A 17278-nucleotide genomic window follows, 5' to 3' on the forward strand; every position below is an offset into this window, starting at 1 on the left:
CCTCTGCCGCGAGCTCCAAATCGGCGCTGCTGCTGTGCCTGGGTCGCGAGCACCAAGAGAGTGTCGCTGCTCTCCTTGGGCTGGAGCTTCAGGTAAACTCTGCTGCTCCAAGTGTGCGCTGATACTCTCCTTGTGACTCAGCTTTGTTCAAGAGTCCGGGATCTGACGAGAGGTGACCTGATGTCACAGGCCTAGTCAGCTAGGTAACGTGATAGACTTGGAGCGGTAAGCAAAAAGGGAACAGAGAAAACCCTCACAAAGGAAACAAAGCAGGAATGTGATATTAGTGGGAGGCGGTGGCCAGATTAACAGGCAGTTGGCACTATTAATTTCTACAAAAGATTGTAGGCTCCAAAACTGAACAAGATGAATACACCAAAAAGGTTCTGCAAATAATCAGTGGGATGGACAGTATCTATGATGAGAGAAAGAATTAGCTTTCAAGTCGATGTCATATCAGTGGTTTTTTATCACAGATTTCTAGAACTCTCCTTTTGAGCAACTGTTTGATTGGAATATACAATAAAAACCAAAAGAACTGCGGATGCTGTAAATCAGGAACAAAAACAAAGTTGCTGGAAAAGCTCAGCTGGTCTGGCAGCATCTGTGGAGGAGAAAACAAGAGTTAACGTTTCAGGTCTAGTGACCCTTCCTCAGCGGAACTTTTCCAGCAACTTTGTTTTTGTTCCTGATTGGAATATACTCCAATATACGGGATGGACAGGTGACAAAACAAAATTCAATGCATGGCACTGCAAATGCTTCAATTGGAGACAAAACAACATTCAAAAAGAGGATTTATTGAACTAGATTTGAAATAACAGAAAATGGAACGATGAAGGAGACTTGGGTTGGTAGCTTACAATAAGGGGAAGTTATTGCCCAGTGGCAGTGAGCAAACCAAATTGAATGTTGGAACATATTTTGAAAAAAATAACAATAAATTGTTTAAGAAGGCGGGGAGGCGGAAGTTGGGGAATTACAGGCCAGTTAGCCTGGCCTCAGTCATTGGTAAGGTTTTAGAGTCCATTATTTAGGATGACACCATGGAGTACTTAGATGTGCATGGCAAAACAGGCCTGAGTCAGCACATCTTCATAAAGGGAGGGTCATGTCTGACAAATCTGTTAGAATTCTTTGAGAGAGTAACAAGCATGTTAGACAAAGGATCTATTTGGATTGCCAGAAGGCCTTTTACAAGTTTCTGCACAAGAAGCAGCTAAGGGAAAAAACAACCCATGGTTTTAGGGCTCGAGAATTAACTGACTAGCGGCTGTTTTTCAGGATTGCAGTCAGTAAGTAGTGGAGTTCAGTGTTGGGATCACAACTAGCCACATGTACATTAACAACAGAACTGAGGGTATTCCATAGAATCCCACAGTATGGAAACAGGCTACTTGGTCCAACAAGTCCACATAACCCTCTGAACAGCATCCCACTCAGACCCATCCTGCTACTCTTACCCTGTAACTCTGCTTTTCCCATGGCTAACATAGCTAGCACTCACATCCCTGAACACTATGGGCAACTTACCATAGCCAACTTACTTAACTGGCACCTCTTCGGACTATGGAAGGAAACCACAGCACCCAGCAGAAACCCAGAGACAGGAAGAGAACATGCAAACTCAACTCAGACAGTTGCCCAAGGGTGGAATTGAACCCAGGTCCCTGGTGCTGTGAGGCAGCAATGCTAACCACTGAGCCACTGTGCTGCCCACCATTACTAAGTTTGCAGATGACACAAAAATAGGTGGAGGGACAGATAGTGTTAAGGAATCATAAAAACTGTAGACAGACTTTGATAGGTAAGGGAAGTGGGAAAAAGAAGGAGCAGATGGAATACAATGTTGGAAAGAGCAAGGTAGGCACAGGCTATGTTCTAAACTAGGAAAACCTTCAGCAATCTAAGGCACAAAGGGACATGAAAATCCTTGTTCAGGATTCTCTGAAGGCTGGAAGTAGATGGATGTCCTCAGGCACCAGTTGCTGAAAGTAAGCACAAAGGTACAACGGGTGGTAAAGAAGGCAAGCTGTATGTTGGCCTTCACAGCAAGAGGATTCGAGTACGGGAACAAGGATATCCTTGTTCTGCAGTTATACATGGCATTGATAAGGCCACATTGGGAATATTTTGTGTGATTTTGATATTGTGAGTGCAACAAAGGTTTACCAAATTGATTCCTGGAATGGCAGGACTGATATATGAGGAGACACTGAGTTGGTTGAGATTATATTCACTGGAATTTAGAAGAATGATGGGGGAATCTCATAGAAACCATAAATTTCTAACCAGGCTGGATGTTTGCAGTGGTGGGGGAGCCCAAAACCAAGGGTCATAGTTTAAGGATAAAGGGTAAATCTTTTAGGACTGAGATGAGAAATTTCTTCACTTAGCGTGGTGAGCCTGAGGAATTCACAGAAAGTGGTTGAGGCTAAAAATTATGTGTTCACAAGAAGGAAATGAGTATTGTTCTTGTAGCTAAAGGATTCAAGAGACAGGGGTTTAGGGCATTGATCTCGATGATCAGTCATGATCACAATAAATGCAGAAGTAGGCTCAAAGGGTCAAATGACCTACCCCTGCTCCTATCTTCTATGTTTCTGACTTTAATCCTCCTGCAGATTCATGCAGCATTGGAAACAGTTCATTGGGGGGGGGGGGGGGGGGGGGGGGGGGGGGGGGCAGCTCGGGGGTGGGACCCTTACAAACTGGACGAGTTACACCCAGGCAGGACAGAGATTGACATCCTTGCTGAAGTAATTGGTACAGTGGTTGGGGAGGGTTTAAACTAATGTAGCAGGGGGGTGTGAGCCAAGGTGTAGGGCAGTAGGTGCACAATTTGAGTAAGAGTAGAAACCAAGGCAAACATGGTGCGAAACAACAACAGGCAGGGAAACATAGCTGAAAAGAGCAGGGGAAGAGGCAGGGAAATTATTGGAAAAGGTTCTCAGTGTCAGGATCTGTGCACATTTAGGAGCAAGTGGACTTATTAGCGATAGACAGCATGGTTTTGTGCAGGGGAGGTCGTGCCTTACTAACTCAATCGATTCTTTTGAGGAGGTAACAAAGATGATTGATGAGGGAAAAGCAGTCGATATTGCATTTTACGAGATCCCTCATGGCAGACTGGTACAAAAGGTGAAGTCACATCATACTGGGGTGAGCTGACAAGATGGTGACAGAACTGGCTTAGTCATAGAAGACAGTAGGCAACATTGGAAGGATCCTTTCTGGAATGGAGAGTTATGACTAGTGGTATTCCACAGGGATCAGTGCTGGGACCCCTGCTGTACATGGGCTACATAAATGATTCGGAGGAAAATGTGGCTGGTCTAATTAGTAGGTTTGTGGAAGATACAAAGATTGGTGGAGATGCACATAGTGCGGAGGATTGTCAGAGGACATAGAAGGATATAGATCGGTTGGAGGCATGGGCAGAAAAATAGCAGATGGAGTTTAATCTGGACAAATGCGAGTTGATGCATTTTGGAAGGTGAAAATATACCGTGACTGGCAGAACCCTTACAAGTGCAGAGATACCTGGATGTGCAGATCCACAGATCACTGAAGATAGCAGTGCAGTAGATAAGGTAGTGAAAAAGGCATGCTTGCCTTCATTGAAAGGGGCATTGCATACAAAGATGGGTAAGTTATGCTGCAGCTTTATAGAACATTTGTTAGGCCACACTTGGAAAATTGCATACATTTCCGGTCACCACACTACCAGAAAGATGTGGATGCTTTGGAGTGGGTAAAGAAAAGGTTTATTAGGATGTTGCCTGGTATGGGGCTTCTAGCTATGAAGAAAGGTTGGATAGACTAGGTTTGTTTTCACTAGAATACAGGAGGTTGATGGATGACCTGATAGAAGTTTACAAGATTGTGAATGGCATGGATAGAATGGAAAATATGAGGTTTTTTCCCAGGTGGAGGGGTCAATTACTAGGACACACAGGTTCAAGGTGGGTGGAGAGCAAGTTTAGAAGAGATGTGCAAGGCATGATTTTCACACGAAAGGTGGTGACTACCTGGATTGCTCTGCCAGACGCTGTGCTAGAAGCAGTCACAACAGCAGCATTCTAGAAGCACCTGGACAAATACATCAACCAGAAGGAAATAGAGGGCTACAGATCCTGTAATTGAAGACAGTTTCAGTATAGAAGGGCAAAATGTGTTGGCGCAGGCTTGGAGGGCCGAAGGGCCTGTTCCTATGTTGTACATTTCTTCATTTTTTTGTTACTTGTTCGCTCTGGCCAGAGGAGCAATGCAGAGGACAGGACAACAACTAATACGGTACCATAATTTAAGAAGGAGGGTAAGGATAAATCAGGGAACTGCAGGTCAGTGAGTTCGCTATCTGCGGCAGGGAAACTATTGGGAAAAGTTCTGAGAAGCAGAATTACTCTGCACTTAGAGAGGCAAGGATAATGCAAGGATTTGTAAGGGGAAGATCATGTCTAAAAAAAATGAATTTTTCAAGGAGACAAGGCATGTAGGTGAGAATAGTGTAGTTGATTCAGTCTACATGGAATTTAGTAAGGTTTTTGACAAGATCTTGACTGACAGACCAGTGAAGCAGCAAAGTACCCATGGGATCCAGGGTAATTTAGAAAACTGAATCTAAAATTGGTTTCATACCAGGAAGGAGAGGCTGTTGGTGGAATGATATTTTTGTGATTCATTGTGTTCAATGTCATACCAGAGTGTTTGATGCTGGGACCCTTGTTATTTGTTGTAGACTTGAAAGTAGGAGGTATGATAAGTAGCTTCACAGATGACATGATGATTAGTGGTGTGACAAATAACAAGGAGGAAAGCCTATGGGACAATATAAATGGAAATGGAATTTGAACCTAAATGTGAGATGATGCAGATAACAAAGTGTGGAGCTGGATGAACACAGCAGGCCAAGCAGCATCTCAGGAGCACAAAAGCTGACGTTTCAGGCCTAGACCCTTCATCAGAGATGATGCATATTGGGAGGACTAACCAAGCATGGGACCATACGTTGAATGGTAGAACACCAGGAAGCATTCAATTAAGGATCAAATGGACCTTGTCTGCATGTCCACAAATCCTTTATGGTAGCAGAACAGCTAGATATGGTTAAAGAAGGCACATGGAATACTTGACTTTATTAATCAAGGCCTGGAGTACAAGAGTGAGGGAGGTTACGTTGGAGGTCCCCATAATGTTAGCTGGGCTAATATTAGAGTATGTGTACAGATGTAAACTCCACACAAAGGAAGAATGAAATTGCACGAGAGAGGGTGCAGAGGAGATCCAACCTTAAGTTCACCTGGACCATCTCCGATACCTCTCTCTCCTTCCTAGACCTCTCTGTTTCCATCTCTGGCAACCACCTGGAAACCGATATCCATTTCGAGCCTACCAACTCCCACAGCTACCTAGAATACACCTCCTCTCACCCACCTTCCTGTCATCCCCGTTTTTCAATTCCTTCGCCTCTGCCGCATCTGCTCCCGAGATGCGGCATTCCACTCCGGGACTTCCCAGATGTCCTCGTTTTTCACGGACCGCATTTTCCCCTCCACAGTGGTCGAAAATGCCCTCGACCGTGTCTCCCGCATTTCCCACAACTCATCCCTCACACCCCATCCCTGCAGTAACAACCAAAACAGAATTCCCGTCATCCACACGTACCACCCCACTAACCTCTGGTTCCAACACATCATCCTCCGGCACTTCTGCCATCTGCAATCTGACCTCACTACCAAAGACATTTTTCCCTCCCCTCCCTAGTGTGCTTTCCAGAGAGACCACTCTCTCTGTGACTCCCTTGTCCGCTCCACGCCCCACCACCCCCGGAACTTTTCCCTGCAACCGCAGGAAGTGCTACACCTGCCCCTGCACTCCCCATTCACCCCCATCCCAGGCCCCAAGAAGACCTTCCACATCAAACAGATGTTCACCTGCACATCTGCTAATGTGGTATAGTGTATCTGCTGTTCCCGATGTGGCCTCCTCTACATCGGGGAAACCAAGTGGAGGCTTGGGGACTGCTTTGTGGAACACCTACACTCGGTTTGCGACAAACAACTGCACCTTCCAGTCGCGAACCACTTCGACTCCCCCTCCCACTCCTCAGACGATATGTCCATTCTGGGCCTCCTACAGTGCCACAACGATGCCACCCAAAGACTGCAGGAACAGCATCTCATATTTAGCTTGAGAAGCCTGCAGCTCAACGGTATCTATCTGGACTTCACAAGCTTCAAAATCTCCCCTCCCCAAGCCGCATCCCAAAACCAGCCTAGCTCATCCCCCCCTCCCTAATCAGTCCTTCCACCCACCTATCCCCTCTTCCCACCTCAAGCCCCACTCCCATCTCGCCTCCTTGACCTGTCCATCCTCCCTGGACTGACCTATCCCCTCCCAAACTCCCTACCTACACATACTTTTTCTGGCTCCAACCCCACCTCTTTGACCTCTCTGCCTCCTCTCCACCTTTCTTCTCCTTTATCCATCTTCTATCTGCCTCCCGCTCTCTCCCTATTTATTTCAGAATCGCCTTCCCCTGCCCCATTTCTGAAGAAGGGTCTAGACTCGAAACGTCAGCTTTCCTGCTCATCTGATACTGCTTGGTCTGCTGTGTTCATCCAGGTCTGCACCTTAGTATCTCAGATCCACCAGACTGTTGCCTTTCAGCTACGAAGCGAGACTAGATTGCTTCAGGCTGTTTTCCTTAGAGCAGGGAAGGCTGGTGGGAAACCTGATTGAGGTATACAAGGTATGAGAGGTACAGGCAAGATAGATAGGGAGAAACCTTTCCCCTTAGTAGAGGGGTCAATAACTAGGAGCAGTACAGTTTTAAGAGAAGGAGCAAGAGATTTAGAGTGGATTTGGGGAAAAAAAAACAATCAGTGGATTTTGGGTTGTAAGTCAAAAGAGTGGTGGAGGCATAAACCCTCAAAACATTTAAGAACTGCTTAGATGAAAACCTGAAAATGTCATACATTACAAGGCTCTGTGGCAAGTGCTGGAAAATATGCTTAGAATAGATAGATGTTTGATGATGGGCCAAAGGGCCTCTTCTTATGCAGTGAAAACTCAATGATTCTATATTTTAAATTCAATTAATAAAATCTGGAATTGAAAACAACAATCAGTAATGCAGACCATAGAAGACCATGGCAAATAGGAACAGAAATTCGGCCTCTTGAGCCTGATGCACCATTCAGTAGGATCATGATTGATCCAACATTCCTCACACCCACTTTCCTGTTCTTTCCCGTAATCCTTGATTCCAGAACTGATGAGAATCTATCCATCTCAGTCTTAAATATACAGAAGGACACAGCCCCCATAGCTCTTTGCAGCAAGGAGTTCCAATGAATCACAACCCTCTGAGGGAAAATTTTTTCCTCATCTCAGAACTGTCATTTTTTGCCATATAAACACTTCTTGCTCAGTAATGCCCTTTAGGGAAGGGAACCTGCTACCCTTATCTGATTTGGCCTACTTGTGACTCCAGACTCATAACAATGTGGTTGACTCTTTAACTGTCCTCTGAAACAGCCTTGCAAGACATACACTTGAAGGCAGTTAAGGGTGGGGAATAAATGCTGGCCATGCCAATGATGAAGTCTAGTATTTACAACAGTATCAAGAGACTTTGGATATATCATTCCTGAAATGTTCCACAACTGAAGCATTCCTCATAGCTTGCTTGGATCTATTGCAGTTCAATCAATGGAATTGTTATTTAATCATAGCAAATAATCTATTTTCATAATAACACACAACAGAAGACAAATTAGATGAACCTCAGTTTACTTTCACCAAGAAATTCCTTTATTTTGCCTCTAAGATTAATTAACAGAGCTTGTTAACAATGGGGGTGAGGGGAAATTGGATGTTTTGAAAACTGTTAAAAGTCAACAGTTCAGTGACAAAATCATGGAGCTATTTGGGCTGGGACTCCATCCAGAATCTGTTCCAATGGGGGACCCTGCCACTAGCCCTCCCCTTTTTTCTTGTGAAAATAGGCACATTAACCTTATTTTGGTGAAAACTTTTGATCATTAATTTTTTATTCTCGGATGTTAACTCACTGACATTTTTGGTTTTGATTCAGATTCGTAGTATTTACAGATCATGTTCTCATCACTTTTGCAAACACAAAACACACCATTCTATTTTCAGTCTTGTTTCCACTCATAAGCTCAGAATAACAAAGACCCAACTGTGCAGAATTAGGACAGCATCCTGGAAGAATTACACATTCATGATATTTTAGAAGTATATTGCATAATGAGTTAAAGCAAAGATAACTATTGAGTAACGAGCCAGCAAACTAGTATGTTTGCATCAGAGGAGCAGGAAAGTTGATGTTTCGGGTAAGACCCTTCTTCATAAATGGGGGTGGGGGTAGGGAGCTCTGAAATAAATAGAAAGAGGAGGGGTGGGGCTGGGGAAGGTAGGTGGGATGGTGATAGCTGAGTGCAGGTAGGAAATGGTCAGTGAAGTTGAAGAAGCGGACAGGTGGGAGAGAATATGGACAGATAGTGTCAGGTCAAGGAGGCAGGAATGAGAAAGACAGTTGGTTATGGGATGAGTTCAGGGATGGACTTGTCCTCCCCCTCCCTGGGCGACATATCTATCCTAGGCCTCCTACAATGTCACAATGACACCACCTGGAAACTAGAAAAGCAGCACCTCATATTCTGCCTTGACAGCCTACAATCCAATGGTTTAAATGTGAACTTCACCAGTTTGCCTCCCTCTCATCGCTGCCTCCATGACCTGACACAACCTGTCCATCTTCTCTCCCACCTATCCGCTCCTCCCACCTCACTGACCAATCCCCACCACTGCCTACCTGCAGTGACCTATCACCATCCCATCTACCTTCCTCAGCCCCACCCGTCCTCCCTCTATTTATTTCATACCTCCATTCCTCCTCCACCATTTCTGAAGAAGGATTCCAACCCAAAACGTCAGCTTTCCTGCTCCTCTGATGCTGCCTGGTCTGCTGTGTTCCTCCAGCTCCACACTGTGTTATCTCTGACTCCAGCATCGCCAGTTCTTACTACCTCTGAAACTAGTCCATTTGATTTTTTTTAACTCTATTCCCAAAGTCCTGTGGTATATGAGGCAGAACATGTATCTACTTACTTCAAATATAATAGGAACTACAGATGCTGGAGAATCCGAGATAACAAGGTGTAGACCTGGATGAACACAGCAGTGCTTGTTCATCCAGTCTGCACCTTGTTATCTACTTACTTCCTTCTGTTTCCATAACGAGGCTATTCCTCAAACAGAGATAGTAGGAAGGGTCCCGACCCAAAACGTCAAGCTTTCCTGCTCCTCTGATGTTGCTTGGCCTGCTGTATTCCTCAAATAGGTTGCTTGCCTATAGCCAGAGGCCATAGTTTGAGGATCTCCACTCTGTATGGCTGACTAGAAGACCAATCCACACTTAGCACCCGCCGTAGGTGAATGCAAGATTTACAGGTTGATAATCAACCTGTGTAGAACATGACAAATGCACCTTGAACAGTCATCAGATTCAGGGGTAGGATATGCTGCCTTAAAATAAGATCCCTCTTTCTAAGGCTTCCAGTCCTGAAAAGACTCAAATTAGTTTAGCATTTCAGAAGCATTTTTCACTGTGGTTGCATTTGTGAGGTGAATTCCGAGGCAGTACATACATCTGCCCCTTAAGGGTAAAGAGCAGGTTTGAGATCTCTGTATGCCAGCGAATGATCGAATGATTCCTTGAAGTCATTTGAATGAAAACCCATCTTAACCTCTCTTACTTCTGTACCTGACTTGACTCTAATCCTGGAATTCCTTCCTGAACAACAAAGGAGATATAATCTAATGTGGACTGCAGTAGTTCAAGAAAGGAACTCAGCACCACCTCTCAAGAACAGTGAAGGATGAGCTATAAATGGTAGTCCAGCCAGCAATGCCCACGAGCGAATTTAAAAAATAGACACTGTTCTGTGTTCCTATCTTTCATAGAAATATAGAAACATTGAAAATTGGAGCAGGAGTAGCACTTGAGTCGACTATGATATTCAATATGGTTGATCATCCAACTTAGCGTCCTATTCATATTTTCTCTCATATCCTTTGTTCCTTTAGCTCTAAGAACTATAATTAACCCCTTCTTCAAAACATTCAATGTATTGGTCTAAACCATTTTCTGTGGCAGAGAATTCCACAGGCTCACCACACTCTGGGTGAAGGCTTTTATGAGAAGAAGTTCTTGGAAATAGCAGGCATTTAACAGTTGCAATCAGGGCTCCAGGAAACTATTGGGAGCTGTGGAGGCTCAAAAGAAGCTGTATGCCTTTAACAATTCAGTAGAGCTGACAGTGGGGGATATAAAAATCCTTATGCAGAATTTAGTTCATAAAACTGAGCAAGGTTAAAGCTTAGGGATAAACCCAGGACTCATTCTTGCTTGGTGAAGTTACTTGATGGTGAAAGTTAGAGTCATACCTGTGAGCAATTTCCAAAGTTCAAGGGAGCAAATGTCGAAGAAAGGAGGGATGTAAACTAGAAAGGGAGGAGTCCTTGAGACAGCCCATTATGAAATGGTTCTTGGGAGGGAGTTTCAAGTGTAGATCGGCAAAAGTGAAGCACTGTGATCCCTTGTGAATATAAGATTTGATGACCACAGTAACATTCATGTCTAGCAGAACTTCTGTGGGATTTGTCTTGATGAATTTGCCATGTGATGTGCACTGTGAGCTGTTTGATTACAGTCTATTATCCATATACAGCACATGCTAATTCCAGTGCTAGAATATAAATTGTGAAGTTATACATATACAGCAGGTTATGTTACCGTTCCAAAGTCATACAGTAATTTACTGCTGTTTGTTCAAAACATGGAATATTGTGACTTTATTCTCCTAGTAAATCCCCTGGATCTCACATTTTATGTACTTTAAAAAACAACTGGTCTGTAGCCAGATCACAACATAAATTTGGTCGCCTGGTGTGTGATTTTTGTTTTCTTTATTCATTCATGGGATGAGGGCCAGCATTTGTTGCCCATCCCTTACTGCCCAGAGGGCAGTTAAGAGTCAACCACATTGCTGTGGGTCTGGAATCACATGTAGGCCAGACCAAGTAAGGATGGTAGTTTCATTCCCTAAAGGACATTAGTGAACCAGTTGGTTTTTCCTGACAATCGACAATGGATTCACAGTTCTCATTAGATTCTTAATTACAGATATTTATTGAATTCAAATTTCACCATGTGTCATGGTGGGATTCGAACCCAAGTCCCCAGAACATTATCTGGGTCTCTGAATTAACAGTCCAGTGATAATACCACTAGGCCTTGCTTCCCTAATTGCTACAATCATTACACTATTTGTAAAGAGTTATGAACTAATCATTATGAGACAATACATCACCTTCTTTGAATTTAATAGACACCATCCACTTATTATTAACATGCACTTTTATGCAGCAATTGAATCAAGTTGGCTGTTTGTTTCACACAGTATTTGGCCAGTAACTTGAAGCAGAACAAACATTTTAACTGTTTAGGCTATAATTTCTTGCAAAGCATTTCTCATATGTGACATGGCTGGGCTTTGAGACCACATTCAATATATAGGACTTTACTTTTGTTCCCAAGAGTTGATTCAAGCATAGAATGCCATTTAGGTGAAAATGAGTTGGAACCAAAGATCTTGAGCACTGATAGGACATTCAAAATATGCTGCTTTGATTATTTATTAATATTATTATTATTATCAATAGAGGTTCCAGGATAACTTAAAGATAGTGGAATCAAGGGTTATGGGGATAAGGCAGGAACAGAATACTGATTGTGGATGATCAGCCATGATCATAGTGAATGGTGGTGCTGGCTCCAAGGGCAAAATGGCCTACTCCAGCACCTATTGTCTATTGTCTATAACTATTGACAGACTGGTTTACAAAACACAGTAGTAGGAAAATAACTGAAGGCCTTAGTCAAAAAGCAGTCTGTTTCAATGTTGCCACTTGTCTCAAGGGGCCTTGAATGTAAAGGTGTTGTGTCAGTCATTACAGGTTTGATTGAACACACTTGGAGCTCAGCTTAAGGGACCGCGTCTCCGAGGAAGGGCAGACTGGTCACAGCAGCTCTTAGGAAGGACAGGATGGTCTCTCACACTTTTACAATTTAAACAGTTAAATTATAAACAAGACACAATAAAGTGTGGAGCTGGATGAACGCTGCAGGACAAGAAAAGCTTTTCTGATGAAGCGTCTAGGCCCGAAACGTCAGCTTTCGTGCTCCTAAGATGCTGCTTGTCCTGCTGTGTTATTCAGCTCCACATTTTGTTGTCTCGGATTCTCCAGCATCTGCAGTTCCCATTATCTCAGTTAAGTTATAAAGCCAGGTTACCCGAGAAATGCTTGCACTATTTTGCGGACAGATGATTGCAGCGTGATCTGATCTAAATGTTCACAATGGCAAAAGAAATGGACAAGGTGTCGACTGAAATTTTCTATTGTGGGAATAACCAGAACTAGGCTGTTTAAAGTTAGAGCCAGACCAAGAAGCGCTCCTTAGCACAAAGGCATATGAAATCCGAAACTGTTTCATCCAGAAGTCTGCAGATTCTGAATCAACCAGCTTTCGAATATTCAGCAGATATTTTTGGGAGGTAACACGATATGGGTCTGAGATGCCGCTTGGCAATGTTACAATTCAATAGGATATCGAGCACGAGGGGCTGAAATTCCTGTCTCCACGTCCCTGTGGTCTACAGCCAGTAGGTTTGTCCCACAGTGTTGAGTCCGGGCTATTCCGTACATGCCCTCAAATATCATCAAAAGGCATTTGATTACAACCGACACCGATTCGTCAATGCAGATTTACACTTACGGCGTACATTTCCAAACAACTGTCACTTGGGAATTGTCGCTGTTACTCCCGCCCAACTCCAGGAACAGAGGCCAATTGTCTGTCCGAACAATCAGTCCCTCATTGAAATCTCACGACACCAGAGACTGAGGGTTCAATCCCGGAAACACGCCAGAAAATTGCTTTTCACTGTGACCAAAGCAGCTGGAATTTTTTCAACAGCTTTTTTAAAATGGCATTCATCCTCTGGAAACCAGAACTTCCACTTTGCGTCTGCCCAGCCACAAATTAACTGTGTGACTGCACTGGATTTGCGCTTCAGAAAGCGAAAATCCAAAACAATATCTGACACCACATACAAAAAGTCTCCCACTCACCATATCTTAATAGCTGTTGTACATCTGGATTTATCGCTAGTTTTGTTCGGTTTCGAAGTTCTGTCCGGCTGCTTGCTCTACATCCCAACTGCTGTATTACATGCGTGATTTAGCAACACAGACCTTATTACTCATCATTCATATGCCCCACCTCTCGAGCCACAATCCTCTTGACTCACTTCCCCCAGATATAATAAGCCACCCACTCTTTGCTATGGTTTGTAAGGTTTAAACATTTTGGAAAACTAAGCCAAGTTTTTGAAGTTTTGATTTTGTTTTTCCTTTACGAATGGGGAGATAAAACGGTGCTTTAATATTCTTCGTTTGCTTGCTTTGGCTGTCATGCACACATACATATATTTACATACAAGTGTAGGTTCAAAAACACATGTATACAGAAAAAAAATGTATACAGTTGATCATTCCTTGAGTGTTGAAACACAGAAATGGGATAGTTTGATCTACTTACACTCCTTGAAATAGGTGATCTAATTTAATGCTAAAATTTTGAACATTGCCTGTTAATATTATTTTATTCAGAATTGAGGGTGGACCTTAATGGTCATGGCAACATGCAGTCTACCAGCTGCAAAGGCAATGGCAACCCTGCTAGGGATGAAATCGCAAATTAGTAGCTCGCTGGCTATGAACCGGGCTTCCAGCTGTCTCAGGGGCAATTTCTGCCACACTTTCTCCTGAAAGGTGGATGTTCCACTTAAGAGAGCAGCTAGCCAACAGGGGCTGTCAGTTCATGAATACTGGTAGTGGCAGCAGGAGTAGTAGCCACAGGTAGTATGCTATTAGCACAAGAATAAGGATCAGCACTGTTGTTCTGGAGTGCAGGTGAGTGAGAGCGGCATCACGCATGGACAAGTCAGGGAGCACCAGGAAAGGTTAGAGAGAGGAGCTAGTGTAAAGGGTAGGGAGTTATTTTACCCTGGGACCCTCCTTTGTTATCAAGCTGATCACACTGACAGGTACAGGATATCTAAAAAGGAAAGAGCTCTACAAGGCCAGAAGGATACCCAAAGCAATTTACTGGGTGACTAGTCTGCATGCTGTCACCCCTTCCCACTGAACACCAGCTGCAGCGGGATGGGGCTCTTACATATACAAGTTTGTTTCAAAGTGAGATGGCAGTTTTGAATCCTTCCTGTCCTGGACTTAATTGTCAGGAGTTTGAAAGGTGACAGACGCTTCAGGGTGTGGTGTGCCTGTACCTCTTGTCCCATCGTACAAACACACCATGCCCTGACCAACAAGTGTGCAACTTACAGCAGAGTGCTTCAGGGAGTTATGCAGAGGTAAGGAAATAGATGTTGGTACTTCTTCTTAAACACTTTTAGCTTCAGGAATTGATTCTCTGCTACAAGAGAAGAAGTTGGTAGATTGGAGAGTATCTGATAAGTGAAAAAGGAAGGCTCAAAATAGTATATTCTTATTGAAAGGTGAATGGGAGAAGATACACGCATGGCTCAAGAGGCCAAGCTGCAATGAGACTAGTGATTGAGTGGCATCACAAACCACAATGTGTAGCAAGCACAAGGAAAGAGAAAGGTGAGTAGGACTGGTGACTATTTCAAGTCTTTAAAGATCTTCAGTTTGTGTTTAGGTCTCTACCCTTTTCTCTTGGTTTAAGACTTCTTTTCCCTTTATTTTCTTAAAAATAACTTGTCAGTATAAGATTGATACTAGTTTGTAAAATGAAATTACAATAACGAGTAAGAAAAAGTAAAAAGTTCGCTATTCTTCATGTATGAGGAACAGGGATGCTACAGTAATTAGTTAATAAATTAATATGATAGCAGATGGGTGATGTATTACTGTTGCTGTATGTGGGAACTGCTGAGCTCCACAGAGCAAACACATTTATAGTGTTTTCAGCTCATGGAAATTCAGATCTGAGTTTCAGATCTAGAATCATACCTCCAGACATTGTGCTACCTTGTGAGGAAGTATGCTTTCTGGACAATTTGCTCCAAGAGTCTGTCATATTCATCAGACTAGTCTGTGATCGGGGACAGAACAATGTGAATGCAAGTGGAGCAGACATGGGGGGACCCAGGGAGAAGCATCCAAGGAGCCTTAGTCACTGTAATTGTCTAATGGCTATAAAGATCTTGAAAACTGTGGATGAGAGTGTGGACTGCAATGAAAATGAACAAACGGACCACAGCAATGTTTACAAGGTGTTATTCAAATGCTTTGCATGTGAATATAGGAGGGATGGTTAGTGAGTTTGCAGATGATGCCAAAATTGGTGGCGTAGTGGACAGCAAAGACTACAACAAGACCTTGGTCAGATGGACAAATAGACCAAGGACTGATATATGGAGTTTAATTTCAATAAATATGAGGTGCTGCAATTTGCCAGGGCAAATCAGGGCAGGACTTATATATTTAATGGTAAGGTCCTGGGAAGTGTTCCCAAACAAAGAGATCTTGCAGTGCAGATTCATATTTCCTTGAAAGAACAGTAACAGGCCGACAGGGAGTGAAGAAGACATTTGGTATCCTTGCCTTTGTTGGTCAGTACATTGAGTATAGCAGTTGGGGGGTTATGTAACAGCTGTACAGCATCTGTTTGGCCACTTTTGGAATACTGTGTTCAGTTTGGGTCATCCTGCTGTAGTAAAGATGTTGTGAAATTTGAAAGTGCTCAGAAAAGATTCACACAGATGTTGCCAGGGTTGGAGGGTTTGAATTATAGGGAGAATAGGCTGGGACTATTTTTCCTGGAGGGTTGGAGGCTGAGGGGTGACCTTATAGAAGCTTATAAAATCATGAGGGGCATTGATGGGGTAAATAGACAAGGTCTTTTCCCCTGGTTGGGGGAGTCCAAAACTAGAGAGCTTAGGTTTAAGATGAGAGGAGAAAGATTTAAAAGGGACCTAAGGGGAAACTTTTTCACACAAAGTATGGTGCGTGTATGAAATGAACTGCCAGAGGTGGTAGTGGAGGCTTGTATATTTACAACATTTAACAGGCCTCTGAATGAGTCTATGAATAGAAAGAGTTCTGAACCATATGCTGGCAAAAGGGATGAGATTGGTTTGGAATATCTGATCAGTGTGGACAAATTAGACTAAAGGGTCTGTTTCCATGCTCTACTTCTCTATGACTTTAATTGGGTGGAGGTAATAGGAATATATTAGATATGAGGGAAAGTACTACTGTTCTGTGCAGCTGGGCTGTGTGAGTCTTGATGCTGCGTTGCCTGCCCAGTACAAGGGTTAAGAACATTTCCTCAAGACTGAACGAGAACTTGGATGGAGGGGAGGGGGAGCCAGTTGTTAGTGCCCATGTTAGCAGCATTGATACAATTGATACGACAGCAAGCCATTAGAAGCTTAGCTGAAAAGCAGAACTTCTAAGGTAATAATCTCAGGATCACTTACCTATGCCAGGGGCAAACTGTCATATGGTAGGTAAAGTGAACGAGTTAAATGCACTGGTTTATAATTCCCTGTTTTATCTTTACCTCCTTTTTTAAATAGTGGGGTTACGTTAGCAACTTGCAATGTATAAAAATCATGACAGAGTGAAGGGCAGCATTGACCTGAGAGAGGACAGTGGAAAAGCTCCAGGGATTTTTCTGGTTTGCCTTGGAAGCTTGAGAGGAGGAGTGGTCATTTATTTGATGAACTTCTGCTTCCTTCAGCATTTTACATGGAAGGCCTTCATCTCAACTTAAAGATGCCACTTCCCCTGTGACTAGGCTGCTACTCGGCTATCATATCGAAATGGCACAACAACAACATGTACCCAGGTAAGAGGATACTTCTGGAGCTTGCCTTGAAGAAGTTCATCGGAAATGCATTAAATAGAGATACACAGAGTCCAAACTTGAGCACAGAAAATTATGATTTTTGAATAAAGGGAAAATGCTCATTTCTTGACAGTGCTGCTTCTTTTATTTTCAGTGGCAGAGAATACATGTACAGGCAGGAAGAATGTCATTTCCACTCTGTGGCCAAAAAACAAAGTTCAGACTAGGGCTGGTGAACACATTACAAATTGTGAAGGAGTTGGTGACTGTATCTCACTTGTC

At 43.3% G+C, this 17278-nt stretch overlaps 1 protein-coding gene across 4 annotated transcripts in view; it reads right to left on the bottom strand.

Moving 5' to 3' along the window:
- The window catches only part of crybg1a (crystallin beta-gamma domain containing 1a), a 237341-nt gene that overhangs the window by 90599 nt on the left and 129464 nt on the right, over positions 1-17278 (bottom strand). The window contains exon 1 of one of the 4 annotated variants that reach the window (XM_048530501.2): positions 13228-13341. The exons of 2 other annotated variants lie outside the window; for them this stretch is intronic. In XM_048530501.2, the coding sequence (XP_048386458.2) occupies positions 13228-13230 (3 nt within the window). In that variant the 5' untranslated portion in view covers positions 13231-13341. Of the gene's footprint in view, positions 1-12871; positions 12961-13227; positions 13342-17278 lie in introns of those variants that run through there. One more of the 4 variants, XM_048530500.2, reaches the window with a different exon arrangement.

Source organism: Stegostoma tigrinum, chromosome 4, assembly GCF_030684315.1.
Source record: "Stegostoma tigrinum isolate sSteTig4 chromosome 4, sSteTig4.hap1, whole genome shotgun sequence".
Classification (NCBI taxonomy): Eukaryota; Metazoa; Chordata; class Chondrichthyes; order Orectolobiformes; family Stegostomatidae; genus Stegostoma; species Stegostoma tigrinum.